Genomic DNA, 21,199 nt, shown 5'->3' on the forward strand with positions numbered 1-21,199 from the left:
TAAATTCTGAAAGAGATGGGAATACCAGACCACCTGATCTGCCTCTTGAGAAATCTGTATGCAGGTCAGGAAGCAACAGTTAGAACTGGACATGGAACAACAGACTGGTTCCAAATAGGAAAAGGAGTATGTCAAGGCTGTATATTGTCACCCTGCTTATTTAAATTATATGCAGAGTACATCATGAGAAACGCTGGACTGGAAGAAACAAGCTGGAATCAAGATTGCTGGGATAAATATCAACAACCTCAGATATGCAGATGACACCACCCTTATGGCAGAAAGTGAAGAGGAACTAAAAAGCCTCTTGATCACAGTGAAAGAGGAGAGTGAAAAAGTTGGCTTAAAACTCAACATTCAGAAAATGAAGATCATGGCATCTGGTCCCATCACTTCATGGGAAATAGATGGGGAAACAGTGGAAACAGTGTCAGACTTTATTTCTTTGGGCTCCAAAATCACCACAGATGGTGATTGCAGCCATGAAATTAAAAGACGCTTACTCCTTGGAAGGAAACCAACCTAGATAGCATATTCAAAAGCAGAGACATTACTTTGCCAACAGAGGTTCGTCTAGTCAAGGCTATGGTTTTTCCAGTGGTCATGTATGGATGTGAGAGTTGGACTGTGAAGAAAGCTGAGCACTGAAGAATTGATGCTTTTGAACTGTGGTGTTGGAGAAGACTCTTGAGAGTCCCTTGGACTGCAAGGAGATCCAACCAGTCCATCCTAAAGGAGATCAGTCCTGTGTGTTCATTGGAAGGAGTGATACTGAAGCTGAAACTCCAGTACTTTGGCCACCTCATGCGAAGAGTTGACTCATTGGAAAAGACCCTGATGCTGGGAGGGATTGGGGGCAGGATGAGAAGGGGACGACAGAGGATGAGATGGCTGGATGGCATCACCGACTGTATGCACATGAGTTTGGGTGAACTCTGGGAGTTGGTGATGGACAGAGAGGCCTGGTGGGCTGCGATTCATGGGGTCACAAAGAGTCAGACATGACTGAGCAACTGAACTGAACTGAACTGAATTTAATATAAAAAACTGAAGCTGTATTAAGTCTAAAAATAAAAGAAAAAATACAAGATTTCTGACCTTTTGTCTTGGACTTTTACTACCATATCATTTTACTTCCCCACCAGGGATTTTCAGTTAGAGACATATGCACAGTACACCCATGGGGCTCAGTGGTAAAGCATCTGCTTGCCAATGCAGGAGACATGGGTTTGATCCCTGAGTTGGGAGGACCCCTTGGAGTAGGAAATGCAACCCACTCCAGTATTCTTGCTGGGAAATCCCATGGACAGAGCAGCCTGGCAGGCTACAGTCCATGGGGTCACAGAGAGTCCAACACGACTGCGCACACGGGCACATCTGCTCAGTGCAGCAGTGCTACTTCCGTGGTGTTCAGGGACCTGTGTTGACCCAGGAATGTCCGTTCCTGGTCCATGACAAAAAACTGAAAGTCAGCTTTTAGAAACTTATATAAGCCATGTGACCGAGTCATTCATGTCTGTTGAATGTAATAAACAATTTGAACCTGTGTTTAAAAAAATACTCAGCATCTTATTCCAGGTTACAGGTGTGACCAAACTCCTCCCTTTATGTTCCTGATCTACACTCTTATACTTCCTTTATAACTTCCTTACTGCCTTGTGTTTTTTACTGAAAGTCACTTACACTTGGTTTTGGAATTAGATATAACATATGTTATAAAATGATGAGTAAACTTTCTGAAATATTTCCTGTAAGGACTGAGGTTGTCAAACGTCTCCTCCTTGGTTGGGGAATGGAGTAACTCATAGTTGAATCTTGTCTTTCAGGAAATAGCTTAAATGCTATTTTCTTCTGGATTGATTAGGTTAAAGTCTTCTGGCAATATATTCATGGCACCCTGATCTTCCTCTAGGGGAGATACACCAAGAAAATGTTTTAAAAGTTTTCATTTCTTTTCCCCTGTCCCAGTGCTTGTCAAGCTTTAAGGTTCATATGGATCACCCAGGGATCTTTCTGACAATGCAGATTCCAAGGTAGGTGGCCTGGAGTGCAGCCCAAGGATCCCATTTCTAACAAGCATCAATATGATGCGAATGCTGCTGATCCAAAAACCACATTTTGAGAAGATTTATTGAAACCAGGAGGTGACAAACTACATTCTGCATGTCAAGTCCAGCCATAAATAAAGTTTTACTGGGACACAGTCACAGTAATTCATTTGCATATTGTCTATAGCAGCTAGAGTGGAGCTGAGTTGGTGTAACAGAGTGACAGAGGCTGTACTTCCACAAAGCAGAAAATATTGATGATTAGACCCTTTGTAGAAAATTTTGCTAAGCCCTGATTTAGACCATACACCTCATGAGAGCAGGGAACATGTCTGTCTAGATGTCTGCTCCATATCCAATGCCTGATCGTGTTCCGACACAGCAGCTGTTCAATAATTTTCTGAATAAACGAATTACATCTTGGTAGTTCTATGGTCCTAACACCCAACCTGCAGTTTGAACATGAAAGTGTGTTTCCTTCCCCCACAGGTCATGTTAGGACCTTGCTTGATTCTACTTGCTCTGCCTGGCTGAAATCTCTGCACCCCGAGGGGAGAGTGCTGAACTCCGTGATGGCAGATGGCATGGCTGAGATTGGGTGTCTGCTTTTCCTCCCAAGAAGCTACAGTGCATAATTAATTCATTGTTCACATTTCAGAGCAGGCAGGGTTTTAATCCCCTCTGAAATTGGTTTCGGATGTGGAAGTCATAGTTCTCCACCCTCTAATTGCAAAGGGGAGATAATACGGCATCGGTATTGAAATTTTGAGCACGGCATCGGGCTGGAAATAAATATCATTTAAGCTTTGAAAGCATGGCTGGCTGGAAACGTTTCCTTTTCTATTTCACAAATTTAATGCAGAGAAGTTGTGCTTATTCAAAAGAATGATTCTTTTGGAGACAAGGAGAAAAAAACATTAAATGGGGGCATTTTAAATTCTAAATAAGCAGTCTTTCAAGTCAGATAGAGACTTGTTTGCATAGACTTGTTGAAATCATGGTGCCATCCAGTTTCTCCCATTTACATTATTAGTTGTCATGCTGCTTGTTTACATATACATTGAACTCTGCACAGAAATGCTTATTCCCGAGTCAGGGTAACTATGACGGTGCCTGAAAGCAGGCCTGGGAGAACAGATATATGCCATTTTGTAATTTCTATTGGCCTGATAAGTTTCCCTTCCATCACTCTGGTCTTAATCCTCCCCTTTTCCTTATGCAAACAGGATTCTATTTGGAGTCTCCTGGGAATTATTTAAAGGTCCCTGAACTGGATAATGGGAAATGCAGGCCCTGTTTCCTCACTTAGTAAGGCAGTGCTCTGGCTTCTTCCTATGCCCATTGTTAATCAAGTGCTTTGCAAACAACAACCTCTGACAGTTTTAATACCTCAGCTGGTGTGTGCCTGCTTTGGGCCCTTATCAACAAGACAGAAATACACATTTTTTAAGAGAAACAATAATAGCCCATAATGACTATATAGTGCTACATGCTACCCAGAGGTCTGAAGATAAAGCCTCTCGATAATGGTCTCTGAGGACAGAGAGAGTCCTAGGCTCCCCATGTTATTGATGAGGGAGTCAAGGCTCAGAGAAGTTAATTAACTCTTTCAAGTTCACACAGCATATTAGAGTCTGCTGCTGCTAAGTCGCTTCAGTCGTGTCCGACTCTGTGCGACCCCATAGATGGCAGCCCACCAGGCTCCCCCATCCCTGGGATTCTCCAGGCAAGAATTCTGGAGTGGGCTGCCATTTCCTCCTCCAAGGCATGAAAGTGAAAAGTGAAAGTGAAGTCACTCAGTCGTGTCCGACTTGTAGTGACCCCATGGACTGCAGCCCACCAGGCTCCTCCGTCCATGGGATTTTCTAGGCAACAGTACTAGAGTGGGATGCCATTGCCAGACTAAAACCCAGATGATCACTGTACTCAAGTATTTTTGCAAACAGATACTTAAAAAAAATTATTTTTGGCTGTACCACTCAGCACGTGGGATCTCAGTTCTTTGGTCAGGGATTGAACCCATGGAAGTGCAGAGTTTTAATCACTGGGCCACTACAGAAATGACAAGTCCTGGCTGGGAAGGCTGGCAATGCTGAAGTGATATGTAGGGTCTTGGGTGGAAGCCCAGGATTCCAGCCCTAAACCTTTCTCTTCACTCTCCCAAGAGGCAGAATGGGGCTCTTGCATTGGTCTGTCTCTATCTGGGGAGGAAACCTAAGCTACAAGACACACTAGCTGATCTTCCAATCCTTCCTCCTTGCAGCCAGAAAACAAAGCTCAATTATGGAGTCCCTCTGAGAGTTACAACAGCAGTACCAATGATAAAAAAGAATGGCTAATTTTAGAGGGTGATCACTACATGCCAATCACTTTCTACACAAGCTGTCATTTCATCTTCATAGCGAGCATATGAGAAAGCTACTATCACCATCCCCATTTTTCAGATGGGGAAACGAAGGTATGAAGCCATTACCGAATACAGGAACCTGTATTTGAATCAAATCTGATCTGACTCCAGAGTGCATGCTTGGAACTACGCACAGTACTGCCTATGTGCCATGTGCTTTCCAGACAGCACTGCTAGTCTTTGCAATAACCTCACCGAATAGTACTAGCCCCATTTTATCAAAGAAGAAATTGAGGCCCAGAGAACTGAATTGTCTTGCCCAAGGTTCCCTGGTGGCTCAGACGGTAAAGTGTCTGCCTGCAATGCGGGAGACCTGGGTTCGATCCCTGGGTCGGGAAGATCTCTGAGAGAAGGAAATGGCAACCCACTCCAGTACTCTTGCCTTGAAAATCCCATGGATGGAGGAGCCTGGTAGGCCTCAGTCCATGGGGTTGCAAAGAGTCGAACATGACTGAGGGACTTCATAAGGACAAGGTCACTGAGCTGCTAAGGGGCAGTTGCAGGATTCAAAATCCAGGTCAGCCTGACTCATCCCCTTATGCTGAGATGCTTTGTCTGCCTGGGGGCGGGGTGGGAGGTTGCAGCCGGGCTACTTACCACGTTCTTGTAGAAGTAGTATACCACCATCCTGGCGAGGCGTGAGTAACACCAGTGGCCATGCACAAGCAGCAGCTTCTTGAGGTGTCTGAAGCGGGAGATGGCAAAGTCGCTGGACATGACAGCCTGAGAGGCAGAGCAGACATATCAGCTTCCATCCACCGCTGCTAATGGACCAAAGAGGCTCCCCTGAGGGTGGTGCTCTGTTCTAAGGTCTGCAGTAGGTAAGGCCTTCCCTTTGTCACATACAGCACCCTTGGATGACTTTTTGGACTCTGGCACCCCCCTGCCCCTCCTCTGGGAAATCTGGATCTCACTAGAATCCAAGAAGGGCGGTCAGAAGGGACCAGTGGTCTGGTCTGGCTCTTCCCCTCCTTCCACTTATCCAACAAGCATTTATTATGAACCAGTGTGTGTTGAGCACCATGCTAGGCATGTGATGGTTGACCAGAGACTCTGGGCTTCCGTGCAAATTATCCTCAAACCTCTCAATACCCTTGGCCACCTCCCGAGACAGGCCTCTCACTCCAGTCTCAGGTGGAGCTGCTGGTTGGATAGCTGTTTCTGCAGAGCCAAAATGTGTCTTCTGCCCTTGGGATGACTCAGAACTAGACCCAGTTCATATTACTTTTCAGAGTAGGAGGTTTGGACATGCCTGGTTATAAATCCTAGTCAGGGTCTTGGTCAAGGTGTTTAACCGCTCTCAGCCTCAGTTTCCTCATCAGAAAAAAGTGGAATAACAATCCCTAACACACAGGGTGGTAGTGACTGCTGAAACTGGGATAATAAATGTGAAGTGCAAATAGAGTACTAGCCTATGATAGACACTCAGAAAGTGACAGTGTTCGTTCCTCCTCACCAACAAATTTAGGTAACACCTAATGTCTGCGCTGGTGGTGGGAACACAGTTGTTAATGGTTCAGAACTACAAAGTGGGGTCTGTCTGAATGGGGAACACAGCAGCTCAAGTTAGTATGCTTGTTCCAGGCTGAATTTTGAGTAATTTTGGTACAAGCAATGTGTAGGTCCATCTAGCCATCACAACTAAAATGGCAATTGAAAATTGTTTTCCAGTTGCTCACAAAGGGTGTTGCAACCTTGATGTGGGTGGCGGTCGCAGGGAGGAAACATGGAATCAGGGGGAAACTTAGTTTTTCCTGAATGGCTGGGTACTATTTGGCTTTAGAATACAAGTATAGTCAGCTGTCTGTAAAACGCCAAGCATCCTTTGATCTCTGTTCTGAAGGACTGGCCAGTAGGGATGTGGTGATCGAGGTTATGTATAGGCAGGGAAGCCCCCTGCCTCTCAGATGAAAATTCTGCAAAGATATTTAGGAGTTCCTCCAACACTGAGGGGGAATTCCTTAATTCACCAATAAGGATAAAGGAGAGTAAGAAAGTAACAAGAAGAGTTGAAGGCACTGATACCTGCATGCCTTCCTGTCCAGATATTCCAATCCCAATATCAGCAGCTTGAATCATGCTTACATCATTTGCTCCATCACCTGAAAGGAGAGTAGTCATGAGATCCTGGTCCAGCTGCTGCGAGACAATGAGAAGTTTTATACAAGTGGCTCTAGATTGTCTCCATTTGCACATAATTGAATCCTTTTAATGTTGCTTTGAATAGTCCTCTGGAAAAGCCATCGTTACAGTCACTTAGCCTGAGAGATGTCTTTTCTTCTTTGGACAAAAAATCCTACTTTTCTTTTATTGTTCAACAAATACATGCACACACATGCCACCTTTCATACCAGCGTTGTAAAATGGATTTTTGTGTGACAGAAATGTCCTGTTCTTTATTGTCCAATTTGAAAACCATTGGCCTCCTATGAACACTGAAATGTGGCTGGTGAACTTCTGTTTAATTTGAGGTGTAACGTTGAATAGCCACATATAGCAGGTGGGAACCATTTTGGACAGCACAGCTCTGTCAATCGTGAGATCTTTTTCACAAGCCTGGCTTTCTCCAATGCCTTATCCTTCAGACTTAAGTTAAGCAAACTTGTTCTGCAAAGGGCCAAATAATAAATATTTTAGGCTTTATGGGCCAAGATGCAATATTGAACAACTGTTCTTTCTAAATGACAAATAGATTTTTATGCATCTTACCAGTAAAAACACAAAATCCATTCTTAGCATCTCTACAGAAATATGCAGTGGGCTGAACTCAGCCTGAGGGCCGCAATTTGTAGACTGAAATGACTTCCTTTCTCTCCTGGCTCCACCTGTTTTTCTAGTAGGGTCTCATAATAGTGTGGAAATATATGATATTATAAAGAATATGCAATTGGGGGAGAGAATTTTCTCCTAATTGTCTGGCAACAAAATTTATTAATCCTAAAAATGTTGCCATTGTAACTAGCTGTTACTCTTCTAAGGATGTTTTCCTTGCTAGCATAGCAATGCATAGTTTTCCTCTTCCCTGTGGCAGAACAAACCTACCCTTTAACCTCTTCTGTTGGCAAGCCAGGGGAAGTAGAGGTGTGGAATCCTATTTTTCACCCTGCTGGTTTTGTTTCTGCTGTGGTGGCACTGAAGCCAGCCCTTTACTCCAGGGAGTTGATCCTGGGCTATTGCCTTAAATGTGTCTGAAGCTTTTAAGAGGACAATTTAGGGATTAAAATTAGGATGCAGTTGGTAAAACTCTGCTCCCTGTATTCTTTCTGCCTATCCTCTCCTTTTTTTTTTCTCCTGGTTTTGAACTGCTTTTACCTGAAGACCAAGAGGGGAAAAAACCAAAAACCAACCCCATACCCCAGTGAAAAAACCAAAAACCAACAACAGTGTAAAGTAGGTCTCTTATTTGAAATGCCAGGAAAGAAAATTTCTTTCCATATCTCTGTAGGAGGAAGAAAACCTGAACCATCTGTAAGAATGTCCCTAAATTAAAGCAATGTTTACCATGTGCTTGGTATGTGCTGAGTGCAGGATGGAATTAAGTAAGACTAACATTGTCCCTCCATTCAAGGAACTCCTGGTCTCCTGGGCAGCCCATCACCAAGTCATAACAGTGCTGTGGAGCCAGCAGAGTGTACAGTAAAGGAACATTGGTGTGATTAGAGGAGGTTTTACAGAGGAAATGACTTGAGCAAAGGCCAGGAGGTGAGAGAGAGTGAGGATGCTGGAGAATGGTAAGCAGCTTCCTACGGCTGGAACACAAGAGTGCTGAATGTTGGGGGGAGGGAGGTAGCTGGAGAGGTAATGGAATCCAGATCATAAAGATTCTTATAATCCAGGTTTGGATGTTTCTGGAAGGTTTGAAGTAAAGACAGTTTTAATTTCTCTGCTTCAACCACGACTAAAATTTAATCTCCTGTAAGGAATTTTTCCTCAACCTACAAGCCACCATTTATTGAGGGTATGCTTTATGTGAAGTCTTGTATTTAGAAATGAATGTATATACATTCCTTTAAATGTGGGGCAGGCTCCACTTTTAAAATCTCCCCACTAGCCATCAACACTCAGGAGAATATCAAGTCCACAGGCACCGGAGGTGCATGGTATTAGAATTGAAGGGGACATGGTCTGCATCCCAGAATGGAGGGAACCTGAGTGTATACTGATCTACCTGGATGTTCTGAACTTGGCTTTGGCCTCCTTCCAAGTCCTGACATTTCCTTAGCAGAGAACTTGGGTTCGCTCTCCCATTCTGCTTAGCCTCTGTTTCCTCTGCTGTCATGTCTTGATTGTCACTTTGACAGTGCCCTCAGCCTGAGCATCCTGACTGTGACACCGGACCTCCTGGCTCTGGTCCAGGTGTCAGGTCAGAGTGGCCTTGCCCAGTCCCTCACCCCGTCTCCCATCTCTACATGCCAGGTACCTATGGAAAGGGTCATGGCTCTCAGCCTCTCCCGCACCAGCTTGACCAACATGCTCTTCTGCAGCGGGGTGGAGCGGCAGCACAGGACAGAACGGCAATACCGGGTCAACTCCAGAAATTTCTCCTCCAGTTTTCCCTGGAAAATGGCGTTTAGTGTCTTCCCATCGATGACCAATCCAACATCTGGAGCTGCAGCTCCTGAGGCGGGGGGCGCAGAAGGTAGGCGGAACCCAGAGAGCTTGCCATCTGGCTTCAGAGGTCCGTGAAATTGCTTTACCTCTTCCAGTGCCAAGTTGAGGATGGAGTCACAGGTTTCCTATAAAGAGTATAAAGAGCAGAATAATCAATTTGGTGTTAGTAAGCAACACTGGAAACATAGGTTAAAAGCCTCACTTTATCCTCTGGTAAAAGAGTTATAAAACTCTACTACCATAGAGATGACCTGGGAATCACTCCCTGATTTTGACATTTCTCTGCAGTATTTCAAACAGCATCAGAGCAAGAATAACTTGGAACCACATTTATGGCCCAAAGAGAGAGTGAGCTTGGGAACGAGAGTGAAGATAGCTCAGTAAGATGGGGACTGATACAGTGATGGTATCATTTATAAATGAAACTGATGAGATGGTAAATGATGACAATGTGTCAGGCTGGTATTGGGCTTTTCATTTCTTACAAGTCATTTCCCTTCTTTGTTCCTCAGAACATACCTGTGTGGTAGGTAGGGTGGGTATTAATGACTTTAGCTTAGAGATGAGGAAATTGAAATCCTTAGTAAGTTGTCTAAAGTCATCCAATTTAGTAGTGGAGGCAGATCATTATGATTCAACTTGTGGCTTTGTAATTGAAAAAATACATTGTGTATTTATCATTGGTACTCGTTGAAATTGACCATGTATACCATCCTAAAGGAGATCAGTCCTGGGTGTTCTTTGGAAGGACTGATGCTAAAGCTGAAACTCCAATACTCTGGCCACCTCATGCGAAGAGTTGACTCATTGGAAAAGACCCTGATGCTGGGAGGGATTGGGGGCAGGAGGAGAAGGGGATGACAGAGGATGAAATGGCTGGATGGCATCACCGACTCGATGTATATGAGTTTGTGTGAATTCCGGGAGTTGGTGATGAACAGGGAGGCCTGGCGTGCTGTGATTCATGGGGTCGCAAAGAGCTGGACATGACTGAGCTACTGAACTGAACTGAACTGAACTGAACTGATGAGTCTTATTGGTTTAAATAAACTTATTTTTTTTTATGTTTATCTTGAAATATGGGGAAGAAGCTATTTTCTCTTATCAATTCTTCTCCATTACTTTTGATTGTATCAAAGATAAAGACAGATTTGGACCTAAACATATCCTTAATACCTCTTTCACTTATGTAAACATCACTTTTAAATAAAGATAGAGAAAAGTTGTGGCAGTCAGCTGGAATACCAATTTTAATGGCATTGTTTTGTTCACAGGGTCTTTATTTAGCAGTGTTCTTTTATCCATGGCAAGAGATGATATTTCATTTATTGTGCTGCTAAAAAATTCTTCTAAAAAGAAATTTTAAAAATTTCAGTCTATTTAAATGAACTTATTAAATAAATAACAGTATAGGTAGTATATGGATTTAGGCAAAAATTGTGAAGTTTGTTCTGAAATGGCAAGTTTGAAGACCATTGATCTAGGAGCTTCTAAGACTATTTGGAATACTTTCTTCTGAAGTGAGTAGAACTTCAGTTCATTATTCTGGAGCCTTCCTTTAGGGGATGCTAAACTGAGCATTGCAAGCAATAGGGCATGCATAGGACCCAGAGGAGCCACAGGAAGTAGTTCAGGAGTAGGTGATTACAGCTGAAGCATTTCTCTGGGAAAGAGAGCAAAGCAGTCCTTGCTGGAAGCTGGGGCTAGCACAATTTACATACAGGCATACCTAGGAGGTATTGTGGGTTTGGTTCTAGACTACTGCAATAAAGTGAGTCATGTGAATTTTTTGGTTTCCCAGGCCACATAAAGGTTATGTTTATATTGCAGTCTATTAAGCATACAGTAACATTACATCTAAAAAAGTGTACAGGTATGTACAGAATGAATGTTGTGTCAGCAGGCATGAAAACAAAATTAATCTCATTGTACATCTCCATCAGAGCTCTTGGGTGACCAGGTGCATTGTCAGTGAGTGGTAATATTTTGAAAGGAATCTTTTTTTTTTTTTTCTGAGCAGTAGATCTCAATAGCGGGCTTAAAATATTCAGTGAACCATGTTGTCCACAGATGTGCTGTCATCTAGTCTTTTGTTATCCCCTTTATGGAGCACAGGTAGAGTAGATCTAACGTAATTTTTAAGGGTTCTATAATTTTTGGAATGGTAAGTGAGCACTGGGTTCAACTTAAAGTCAGGAGACACATTAGTCCAAGAGAGTCAGCCTGTCCTTTGAAGCCAGGCATTGAGTTCTTTCTAACTAGAGTCCTAGACAGCATATTTTCCCCAATATATGGCTGTTTTGTCTACATTGGAAATCTGTTCTTTAGTGTAGCCACCTTCGTTAATGATCTTAGCTAGATCGTCTGGATAACTTGCTGCAGCTTCTACATCAGCGCTCAGCGCTTCACCTTGTACTGTTACATGATGAAGATGACTTCTTTCCTTAAACCTCATGAACCAACCACTGCTAGCTTCAGATTTTTCTTCTGCAGCTTTTTTACCTTTCCTAGCCTTCATAGAATTGAAGAAAGTTAAAGCCTTGCTCTAGCTTAGGCTTTGGCTTAAGGCAATATTGTGGTTGGCTTGATCTCTCCAGATCACTAAAACTCTCTTTATCAGCAATAAGGCTGTTTCTCTTTCTTATCATTTGTGTGTTCACTGGAGTAGCACTTTTAATTTCCTTCAAGAACTTTTCCTTTGCATTCAGAACTTAGCTAACTGTTTGGCACAAGAGGCCTAGCTTTTGGTCTCTCTTGGCTTTCCTCATGCCTTCTTCACTAAGCTTAATCATTTTTAGTGTTTGGTTTAAAGCTAGAGATGTACTTTTCCTCTCACTTAAACACTTGGAGGCCACTGGAATGTTGTTAACTGGCCTAGTTTCAATACTGTTGTGTCTTAGGGAATAAGGAGGCTTGAAGAGAGGGAGAGAGATGGGGAACAGTTGGATGGTGGAGCACTCGGAACACACACAGTATTTATTAAGTTCACCATCTTATACAGGCATAGTTTGTGGCACCCTAAAACAGCAAGATCACTGATCACAGATCACTATGAAAAATACAGTAATAATGAAAGAGCTTGAAGTACTGTGAGAATTACTAAAATGTGACACAGAGACCCAAAGGGACCAAATGCTTTTGGAAAGAAGGCATTAACAGACTTGCTGAATTCCATGAAACTTCAATTTGTAAAAAACACAGTATCTGTGAAGTGCAATAAAATGAGGTATGCCGTAAAGTCCTCCAACATATGACTGCAGCAAGTCATTGGAAATAGAAGCTTCAAAATAAAATCTCTGAATGTACTTCCTTCCAATTGTCTATATAATAATCACAATTGTTACCATTCATTTACCATTTAGTATCTGTCAGGTATGGTGACAGGCAGCCTTTAAGACGGTGCTCAATGATCCTGATACCTCCTGATAGTCATGTCCTCCTCTGTGTAATCTCCAACCCTTGATTGTCATTATGACTAATATTTCCTTTCTAATGAAGCAAATTTTGTAAAAGTGATGGGATGTCACTTCCCAGGTCAGTCTATCAAAAGACTGTGGCTACAATTTGGTACTCTTTCCCATTCTCTCTCTTGAATGGCTTACCCTGGGGGAAACCAGCTGCGATGTTGTGAAGCATCTCTATGGAGAGGCTCCTATGGAGAGGAACTGAAGCCTACTTACAATCATGTCCACCAACTTGGGAGGAGGAGGACTCCCCATCCCCAAATGACCCATCCAATTGAACCTTTAGAGGAGCTCACATCCCTGACTGCAACCTCAAGAGAGACCCTGAACCAGAGGCACCCAGCTAAGCGCTCCTGGACTCCTAACCCATAAACACTGTGGGATAAGAAGTGTCCACTGTTTTCAGCTATTAAGTTTTAGGGTAATTTGTTAACTCATACAAATCCTGTGTTAATAACTATTTTTCTTCTATGATCTTATTTAATCCTCCCAATAGCTTCTGAAATAAAACTTTTTAATTTCCCATCTTACAGATGAGAAGACTGAAGTTTGGTGAAGTATGGTATCTGGACCATAATAAGTCTTCAATATATGTTGTTAGTGATAATAATAATAGTTGCGATTACTAGTTCCTATCTAACACTATAGGTTCCTCTGGTGGCTCAGTGGTAAAGAATCTGCCTGCCAATGCAGGAGACACAAGTTTGATCCCTGGGTCAAGAAGATCCCCTGGAGAAGGGAATGGCAACCACTCGATTATTTTTGCCTGGAGAATTCCATGGACAGAGGAGCCTGGTGGGCTACAGTCCATGGGGTCACAACAGAGTTGGACGGGGCTGAGCGACTAAGCAACAACATCTAATACTATATAGTCCCTTCTAAAATTCCTTGACAGATCAACACTTCCAGTGATGGGTTGGTAATTCTCTCATTTTATGGATGAGAACCCTGAAGTTTTGAAAAGTCTTGTAACTTGCTTATAGCTTTAAGATAGAAACAGTAGTCCTAAATCAATGTATATAGAATCAAACAGATTAAAACCATTGGAAAAAATACCTACAGAATATGTAATTACATTAATCTGGGATTTAAATAAGTCAGATTTATAATTAATTTCCCCCATTTCTGTCTTAACATATCTCTGTTGTTGTTGGTCAGTCATAAGTTGTGTCCAACTCTTTGTGACCCCATGGACTGTAGCACACCAGGCTTTCCTGTCTTTCGCTATCTCCTGGAGTTTGCTCAAACTCATGTCCTTGGAGTCAATGATGCCGGCTCTGTGCTCTCTCTGTACCCACGACTTTTTCAACAGGATGAGAAAGCCTAATCTTTCAGCTTTCGTGGGCCCAGAGGTGTGGGCAGTGCTCAACATTCAGTTACCATCTTGGAGAGTCATGGACATCTTTAAAACGGTTGACAGTGACTGAGCTCAACTTGGGTGTGAGCTGCTGTTTCTTGGGAACTTCAGCTAATTAATCAACAAACATCCTCAGCTTCTTACAGGAAGGCATTGCATTTAACAGAATCCACAGAAAACCACTCCACCCCTCTCAGGAGGACTCACAGGCATGTTGATGTCTTCCTCCTGGAAGTGAAATGATCACTGCAAATGGAATTGCCATTGCAAGCTGGACAGGCAGACATCCACTCTGTTACAGGGATCAAGCACTCAAGCGAGATGCAAATTACTTTCTTTCTTGAGCATAATATTAACGCCAAGATTTCCCTGAGATTATTTTCATCTTGAGAATTCACTGGGGTTTCATCTAATCATAGCATATCTGTGCACCTGACAAGAAAGTAAACGATTTTCCTAATTCATCTTTGGGCCACTTTAGGGTCTCTGGCATTTTTTATTAGGATACACCACTTCTTTTAAAAAAAAATACATGGATTCTTCATTGAATGAAAACGAAACTGAAACCTGTAAGCATCTGTTTTAGGTCCACATCAGCCTCAGGCAAAAGAGAAGGAGTGAGATTCCATCATCCTTCCTGCCTCTCTCTCTCTGTGCTGTTCTCATCTCTCATCTTCCTCCCTCTCTTCATCCTTCTCCCCATGGAATGTTCTAGGTCTCCAGTGCCCTCCACCCACCACCTCCACAACCCAGTGTCTTTCTTGTTCCAACTCCGCATCTAATCCAATACTGCTCCCTTTGACAGGGGCAACTGACTCAACACCTACTTCCCATATTCATCAGCCAAGGAGCTAGTGAAATTTTACTTTATTCAGCTTACTTCCTGAAAACAGATTTTTTCTTCCTAAATAGAACAACCATTGCAACTTTAAATACACTTCTTTAGACTTTATACACCCCTCTTTCTCCAAACATTGTTCCCTGCCACTCACAACCTATTAAGGCTGAAAATTGCAATTTTTGAACTTGGCTTATCCTTCTCTCTCTCCCATCCCATCAAAACATACTGGTTTTGTGTACTATTCTCTTCAGATTTCATTCTGTGGCAGCCAGTTAGATATTACAAATTGGAGCTGAAAATGTAAACTCAGAACCATGTCAATTTAGTTAGAGTTTTTCAATGGATGAGTTAATCCAAAGTATAAGAAACTAACAACTGAGACTCTGTGAGCAGACAGCCTGGTATGAGGCAAACAGCACTGGCCTGACCAGAGAAGGGCACTCGAGACTTAGTCTGTCTATCAGAGACCACACGGTGGCCCTGGGGAGGTGACTCAGCCCCTCTGTAGGCCTCAGTTTCTCACATACAGAATGGGGAGACTGGCGAAGGGTGGGATTCGGTTGCTACTTTGTTTTGCTAGATGAACATAAATAAACCAGTCAACCATGTGTGGGGATGAAGCAGAGGACCAGGGCTGCGTGAGGGCCAAGATTTGGGGGTGGGGTGGTGGTGGTGCTGCCCCTGTGTACCTGTAATCCCGTCTCCTGTTGGCTTAGGTGTCGCTCTGCACTTGGACATCTGGGCTCTACTTTGGCCTCACCTGACTTTCTGTGTTAATGGAGTAAACGGTGTCCGTCTGGTCTAAGAGTCGACAGGCATAGGCGATGTTGACTGCAGTCTCCTGCTTATCTCCAGTCAAGACCCAGAGCTGGATCCCAGCCTCCCGCAGAGCAGCAATGGTGTCTGGAACACCTTCCTGCAGCCGGTCTTCAATCCCAGTGGCTCCTGGAGTGAGGAAAGACAGCATAGCTCACATTTATGTTGGGAAAAGGAGCTGCTTAGGCCCTATCAAACCAGGCAGTGATTATTATCTCCATGTTCTAGGCTGTGCTAAGCACCCAGGATCCAGCAGTAACAGAGACAGAGCTGGTCCCCACCCTCTCTGCACTCAAAGGCCTGTTGAATAAGGATTTATTACTGAGTGATGTGAGGAGAGAAGCCCAGAGTGCCAGGCAACCATATACCCGGAGACCTGAACTTCATCTAGAAGGTTAGGGGAGGCCTTGCTGAGGAAGAAAAACAAGTGAAAGTGTTAGTCACTCAGTCGTGTCCAACTCTTTGCAACTCCATGGACTGTAGCCCACCAGTCTCCTCTGGCCATGGGATTCTCCAGGCAAGAATACTGGAGTGGGTAACTGTTCCCTTCTCTAGAGGATCTTCCTGACCCAGATTCTTCTGCATTGCAGGCAGATTCTTTACCATCTGAGCCACCAGGGAAGTTGGAAGTGCCATTCAATCTCAGATGTGGAAGATAAACCCTAAAGGTGGGGAAGGAGGAGAATTCCAGGCAGAGACAGCAGCATGAGTGAAGGTTCAGAGGTCAGAGTTGAAGATGACACAGAAAGGGAGGCAGAGCTGGGTGAGAGATGAGGCAGGGAGGGGAGGTGCTGGGTCATGGAGAGCCCGTCAGGGCATGAAGAGATTTGGCATTTACTTGGTAGCAAATTAAAGGGGGTTAAGTTGGAGAGTGATGGACAGTTTTGAATTTTAAAAAGATCATTCTAGAGACTGGATTGGAGGGTGGAGGAAGCAGGATGAAGATCACGGCTAAGAGTCAGAGGAAAGCTGGTGTGGCTGGACCGGCATAGCAGCAATAGGAGTGGAAAGACATGGGGACACTAAAGTCTTTCCTCTGCAAGTGCTCACCACAGAATTAATAGAGCTAGGTTTTTAAAATAATATTCTTAGAGGGAATTAAAGATGTGAATTACATCATTTTTTGAATGGTCTCAAGCTTTGAGCCAACCTTGATGAATATATATACCCAAACATGCAATGGTTGCCAAGTGATTAAGCAAAAATAAATCTGCATTTTAATTGAGATTCGTTTCAGACCACAGACTAATGGCTGTCCATTTCACTCTGGGCAGGAGTGAAGCATGCTGTTTCTTTTAATAATCCCGAATGACAAAAGGTTGGCAAAGCAGTCATGCTGGATGCATATTGAAAAGATCATTTTGTACTGGGAGAGCCAGTGTGAATGCAATGCAGCTTCTGAATGGCAAGGCAGTTTCCTGATGGCAGGATGAAGTCTCTTCCCGGTCCCTGTCTGCTCTATCCTAAGCCACTGTGAGGGAAGAAAAATAAACCTCTCCATCCTGAAATGGGCCCATTTTGTATTTCAGGCCCAAGTGCACTGGAGAACAATCCCATGAAAAATGATGCCTGACCCTCATCTTTTCCTCCAAGCATTAACCTGGAAGGTGAGAGACTGAAGCTGATGTGTATTACAGGGAAGAAGAGTGAAGGAAAGAGGAGGAAAAACACATTTAGTGGTGTGAGAGAGAAAATGAAACAGGTGGTGAGAGGCTTTCTCAGCCAGGGAAGCCGACAGGTCCTAACACATGTGTTCTCTTTTATGCCGAACTGGCTTAGGGGTGCTTCTCACGAGCGGGGGCCAGAAGGCTCCCCTGGAACAAGGGGAAAGGTGTGCAGGAGTCAGGGGCCCTAACGGGATGACATTCCGGTGGTGGCCTGGTGTGCTGGATGGAGCTGTCTGCACTAGCTACCCCCTGGTTCCTGTTAGAGTGAGTTCTCCAGGCCAGCTTTCCAGGGAGCCTCGTGAGACAGCAGACAAAGGCCTCTGCAGTCCAAACAGGAAACAAAAGGCTGAAGGAGGTATGGTGCAAAACTGCCTCCCCTAGCTCACTACTCATCCCACTAAATCTTGCTGCTATGTTTTAAGTATAAAGAGATTTTACCATCTTCTTACAGGAACACCCAAGGTCTCCCCCTCCACCCCGGCCTGGCTGAGTTAGGTGGAGTGTGATTTATCCAGAGGAGGCAGAGAGGCTCAGAGGGGTGCGGGGAAGTGTCCTTGGGCACACAGAGCCAAGATGTGGCCTTCATCCCCAGGGCAGCACTGCCTCCCACAGGAGGCTGTTGCCCTGTGGCCACACGGCCAGGATGAGCATGCTGCGCAGGCATCACCTTTCCTAGATCTTGTTCCCAAGCTGTGAGGAGACGAATCTGAAAAAGAAAGCCTCCTCCTTCTCCCTTGGCAACGCTTTTCCTTCAACAGAAATCCATCGCTGTCTCTTAGCTGGTGCTTTCCATATTTCCCCCAGGGTAGCCATCTAATTTCTATACAGCAGCAGTCAGAGTGATTTTTGTAAAACATAAATCTGTCCCTGCTTTAACTCCCCCTCTCCAAACCTTTAGCATACGATTTACATGGCCCTTCATAATCTACATCCTCCTGACCTCTCTTACCTCAAATGTCTCCCTTACACTCCGTGGTCCAGCTAAGGCAGACCTCTAAGTCTCCGGCTAGCCCAGGCTTTCTCACCTCCAGACCTTCATTCAGGCCCTTCCCTCTTGTGGAACACCCTCCCCCTTTGATGAGCTCCCTTTCTCCAATCAGCTCAAGCCCTCCTGTGCCCTCCTTGGCTCTGCACTAGGTTGCCACCTTTTCCTTTGTGCTTCCACCCCACCAGCTACATCTCCCAGCCCCACTCTTGTCACACTCTGATGAAATTACTTATTTAATCATCAAGGGCAGGGTCCGTGGCTCTTGTTCCCTGTTGAAGCCACAATACCTAGCGTGCTACTTGGCATACAGTAGGTGCTCAATAAACATTTGATTGACTGGAGGAGAAGCAACCAGGCTTCCTCCAGCAGGGAGTGCAGGAATGCTCCCGGGCATCCTCGGGAAGCAGGATGTAGAGTCTGGTAGGATGTTGGCACAGCTCACTGGCGCCAAATGCCTGGAAGGGCGCCCCAGGGAGGCTCCTAATTGAGACACATTTGTAATAGTGTCAGAATCAAGGCCACGCACGCCATTTCCAGCTTGCAGCATTCCTTTTAAAAAATGTAACAATAAACTTATTTTTAGCTACCAAGTAAGGTGAGTTGATTCTCCAGATGCTGTGCTGTCTCCAAGAGAAGCTCATCTCTGTTGTTGAGGGATGCCTCAGCCTGACGCCGGAAACTGGCCCATCGCCTGAAGTCCTCTTCACTCAAGACCTGTGAGATGGGAAGAGGCTCGTTCACAACTCTGGGTGTCTCCTTTCCCTGCCCACGTGCTGGACCTCCTTCAGGCCAACTTGAGCTTCACTATACAATTAGATGGGGCTTTCCCCTCCATGATTTTTTTTTTTTAGATTCTTGAATTGATGAAGGATCTTCATGTTCCATTATCATCAAATGTCTGTTGACCCCTGTGATGCTCTGGGTACTGTAGATACAATAGTGATCAAGAAAGATAAGAGCCCTACAGACCTGGGCTGATATGCTAGTAGAGGGTAAGAGACATTATCTAAGTGAATAATTTAAAAGAATGGACCATCCCAAGGACTATACAGAAGACAAACAGCATGTGACTGGGTAGGGGGATAGCTGTGGGAAGAGGGGTTATTTTTGTTTGGATCGCCAGGACCCTTAGACAAGGTGACGTACAGGCTGAAATCCAATGATGAGAAGTGTTCAGTCATGGGGAGAGGCAAGTTCAAAGGCCATGAAACAGCAGTGAACTTGCCTTTCTTTATGTTCTTTGAACACAGCAGTTGGCTTAAGGATGGAGAGCCAGATGGAGAGGACCAGCGATGAGGCTGGAAAAGTAAGTAGCAGACAGGTCTTGTGTAGCCTGGTAGACTATTCCACTAGCTCCTGGAGGTGTCCAGTGGCTGAAAGAATACAACTAGAGGACACAGGGGGCTTCCCTGGGAGCTCAGTTGGTAAAGAATCTGCCTACAGTGCAGGAGACCTGGGTTTGATCCCTGGGTTGGGAAGATTCCCTGGAGAAGGAAATGGCACCCACTCTAGTATTTCTGCTTGGAAAATCCTATAGACAGAGGAGCCTGGTGGGCTACAGTCCATGGGGTCGCAAGAGTCAGACACGACTTAGAGACTAAACCACCATCAGAGGATAGAGTTCCTCTTCTGGAGTCCATAGCATTTTAGACCCCTCTGTTGGCATTATACGCACACTGTCTGTTACAGTAATAAATGATTCTTTTGTCTAAGCATCAGATATTCTTTAATTTCCCACCCATGCATGGCACTGTGGGGAAAACAAAGGGGACACAGGTAGGTCTTTTGTTTTTGAGGAAGAACAGTCTTATCAGAGGAGGCGAAATAGAAATAGATAATTTCAATAAAATACAGGAAGTGGTAAGGTTTTAATTACAATCTATAGAGTAGAAAGTGCTAGTCACTGTCCCAGCATTACTTGTGTCATCTTAGTGAATCTCCATGACAACTGTATGAAGTAGGGAACACTAGCACCGTTTTACACATGAGAACATCCCAAAGCTCAGAGAGGTGAAGAACTTGCCCAAGGCCACATCACTGATAAGTGACTGGGACTTGTCCCAGGCCTGGCTTTAAAGTGGATGGTCTTAAACCTTATGGTGTACTAAGCACCAAAAAGGTAAGGAGCCACTGCTCCTTCCCCTCATCCAAGGTAAGGAGCAGTGGCTATGCTTTGCTGGAGCAGCCGTGAAGAGATACCCCACGCCCAAGGTAAGAGAAACCCAAGTAAGATGGTAGGTGTTGCAAGAGGGCATCAGAGGGCAGATACACTGAAACCATAATTACAGAAAACTAGTCAATCTAATCACACTAGGACCACAGCCTTGTCTAACTCAATGAAACTAAGCCATGCCCGTAGGACAACCCAAGACAGGCGGGTCATGGTGGAGAGATGTGACAGAATGTGGTCCACTGGAGAAGGGAATAGCAAACCACTTCAGTATTCTTGCCTTGAGAACCCCATGAACAGTATGAAAAGGCAAAATGATAGGATACTGAAAGAGGAACTCCCCAGGTCAGTAGGGGCCCAATATGCTACCAGAGATCCGTGGAGAAATAACTCCAGAAAGAATGAAGGGAAGGAGCCAAAGCAAAAAGAATACCCCGCTGTGGATGTGACTGGTGATAGAAGCAAGGTCTGATGCTGTAAAGAGCAATATTGCATAGGAACCTGGAATGTCAGGTCCATGAATCAAGGCAAATTGGAAGTGGTCAAACAAGAGATGGCAAGAGTGAATGTCGAAATTCTAGGAATCAGCAAACTAAAATGGACTGGAATGGGTGAATTTAACTCAGATGACCATTATATCTACTACTGCAGGCAGGAATCCCTCAGAAGAAATGGAGTAGCCATCATGGTCAACAAGAGAGTCCGAAATGCAGTACTTGGATGAAATCTCAAAAATGACAGAATGATCTCTGTTCGTTTCCAAGGCAAACCATTCAGTATCACAGTAATCCAAGTCTATGCCCCAACCAGTAATGCTGAAGAAGCTGAAG

At 44.3% G+C, this 21,199-nt stretch overlaps 1 protein-coding gene across 4 annotated transcripts in view; it reads right to left on the minus strand.

Annotated features, from left to right (window-relative positions):
- The window catches only part of ATP10B (ATPase, class V, type 10B), a 390,227-nt gene that overhangs the window by 30,457 nt on the left and 338,571 nt on the right, over window positions 1–21,199 (minus strand). For all 4 annotated transcript variants that reach the window (XM_010855331.1, XM_010855328.1, XM_010855330.1 and 1 more), the window contains exons 16-20: window positions 18,787–18,913; window positions 15,489–15,673; window positions 8,876–9,191; window positions 6,481–6,557; window positions 5,053–5,178 (exon numbers count right to left, since the gene is read on the minus strand). In XM_010855331.1, the coding sequence (XP_010853633.1) occupies window positions 5,053–5,178; window positions 6,481–6,557; window positions 8,876–9,191; window positions 15,489–15,673; window positions 18,787–18,913 (831 nt within the window). The remainder of the gene's footprint in view (window positions 1–5,052; window positions 5,179–6,480; window positions 6,558–8,875; window positions 9,192–15,488; window positions 15,674–18,786; window positions 18,914–21,199) is intronic.

Source organism: Bison bison, unplaced genomic scaffold (genome assembly GCF_000754665.1).
Source record: "Bison bison bison isolate TAMUID 2011002044 unplaced genomic scaffold, Bison_UMD1.0 scf7180017864363, whole genome shotgun sequence".
Classification (NCBI taxonomy): domain Eukaryota; kingdom Metazoa; phylum Chordata; class Mammalia; order Artiodactyla; family Bovidae; genus Bison; species Bison bison.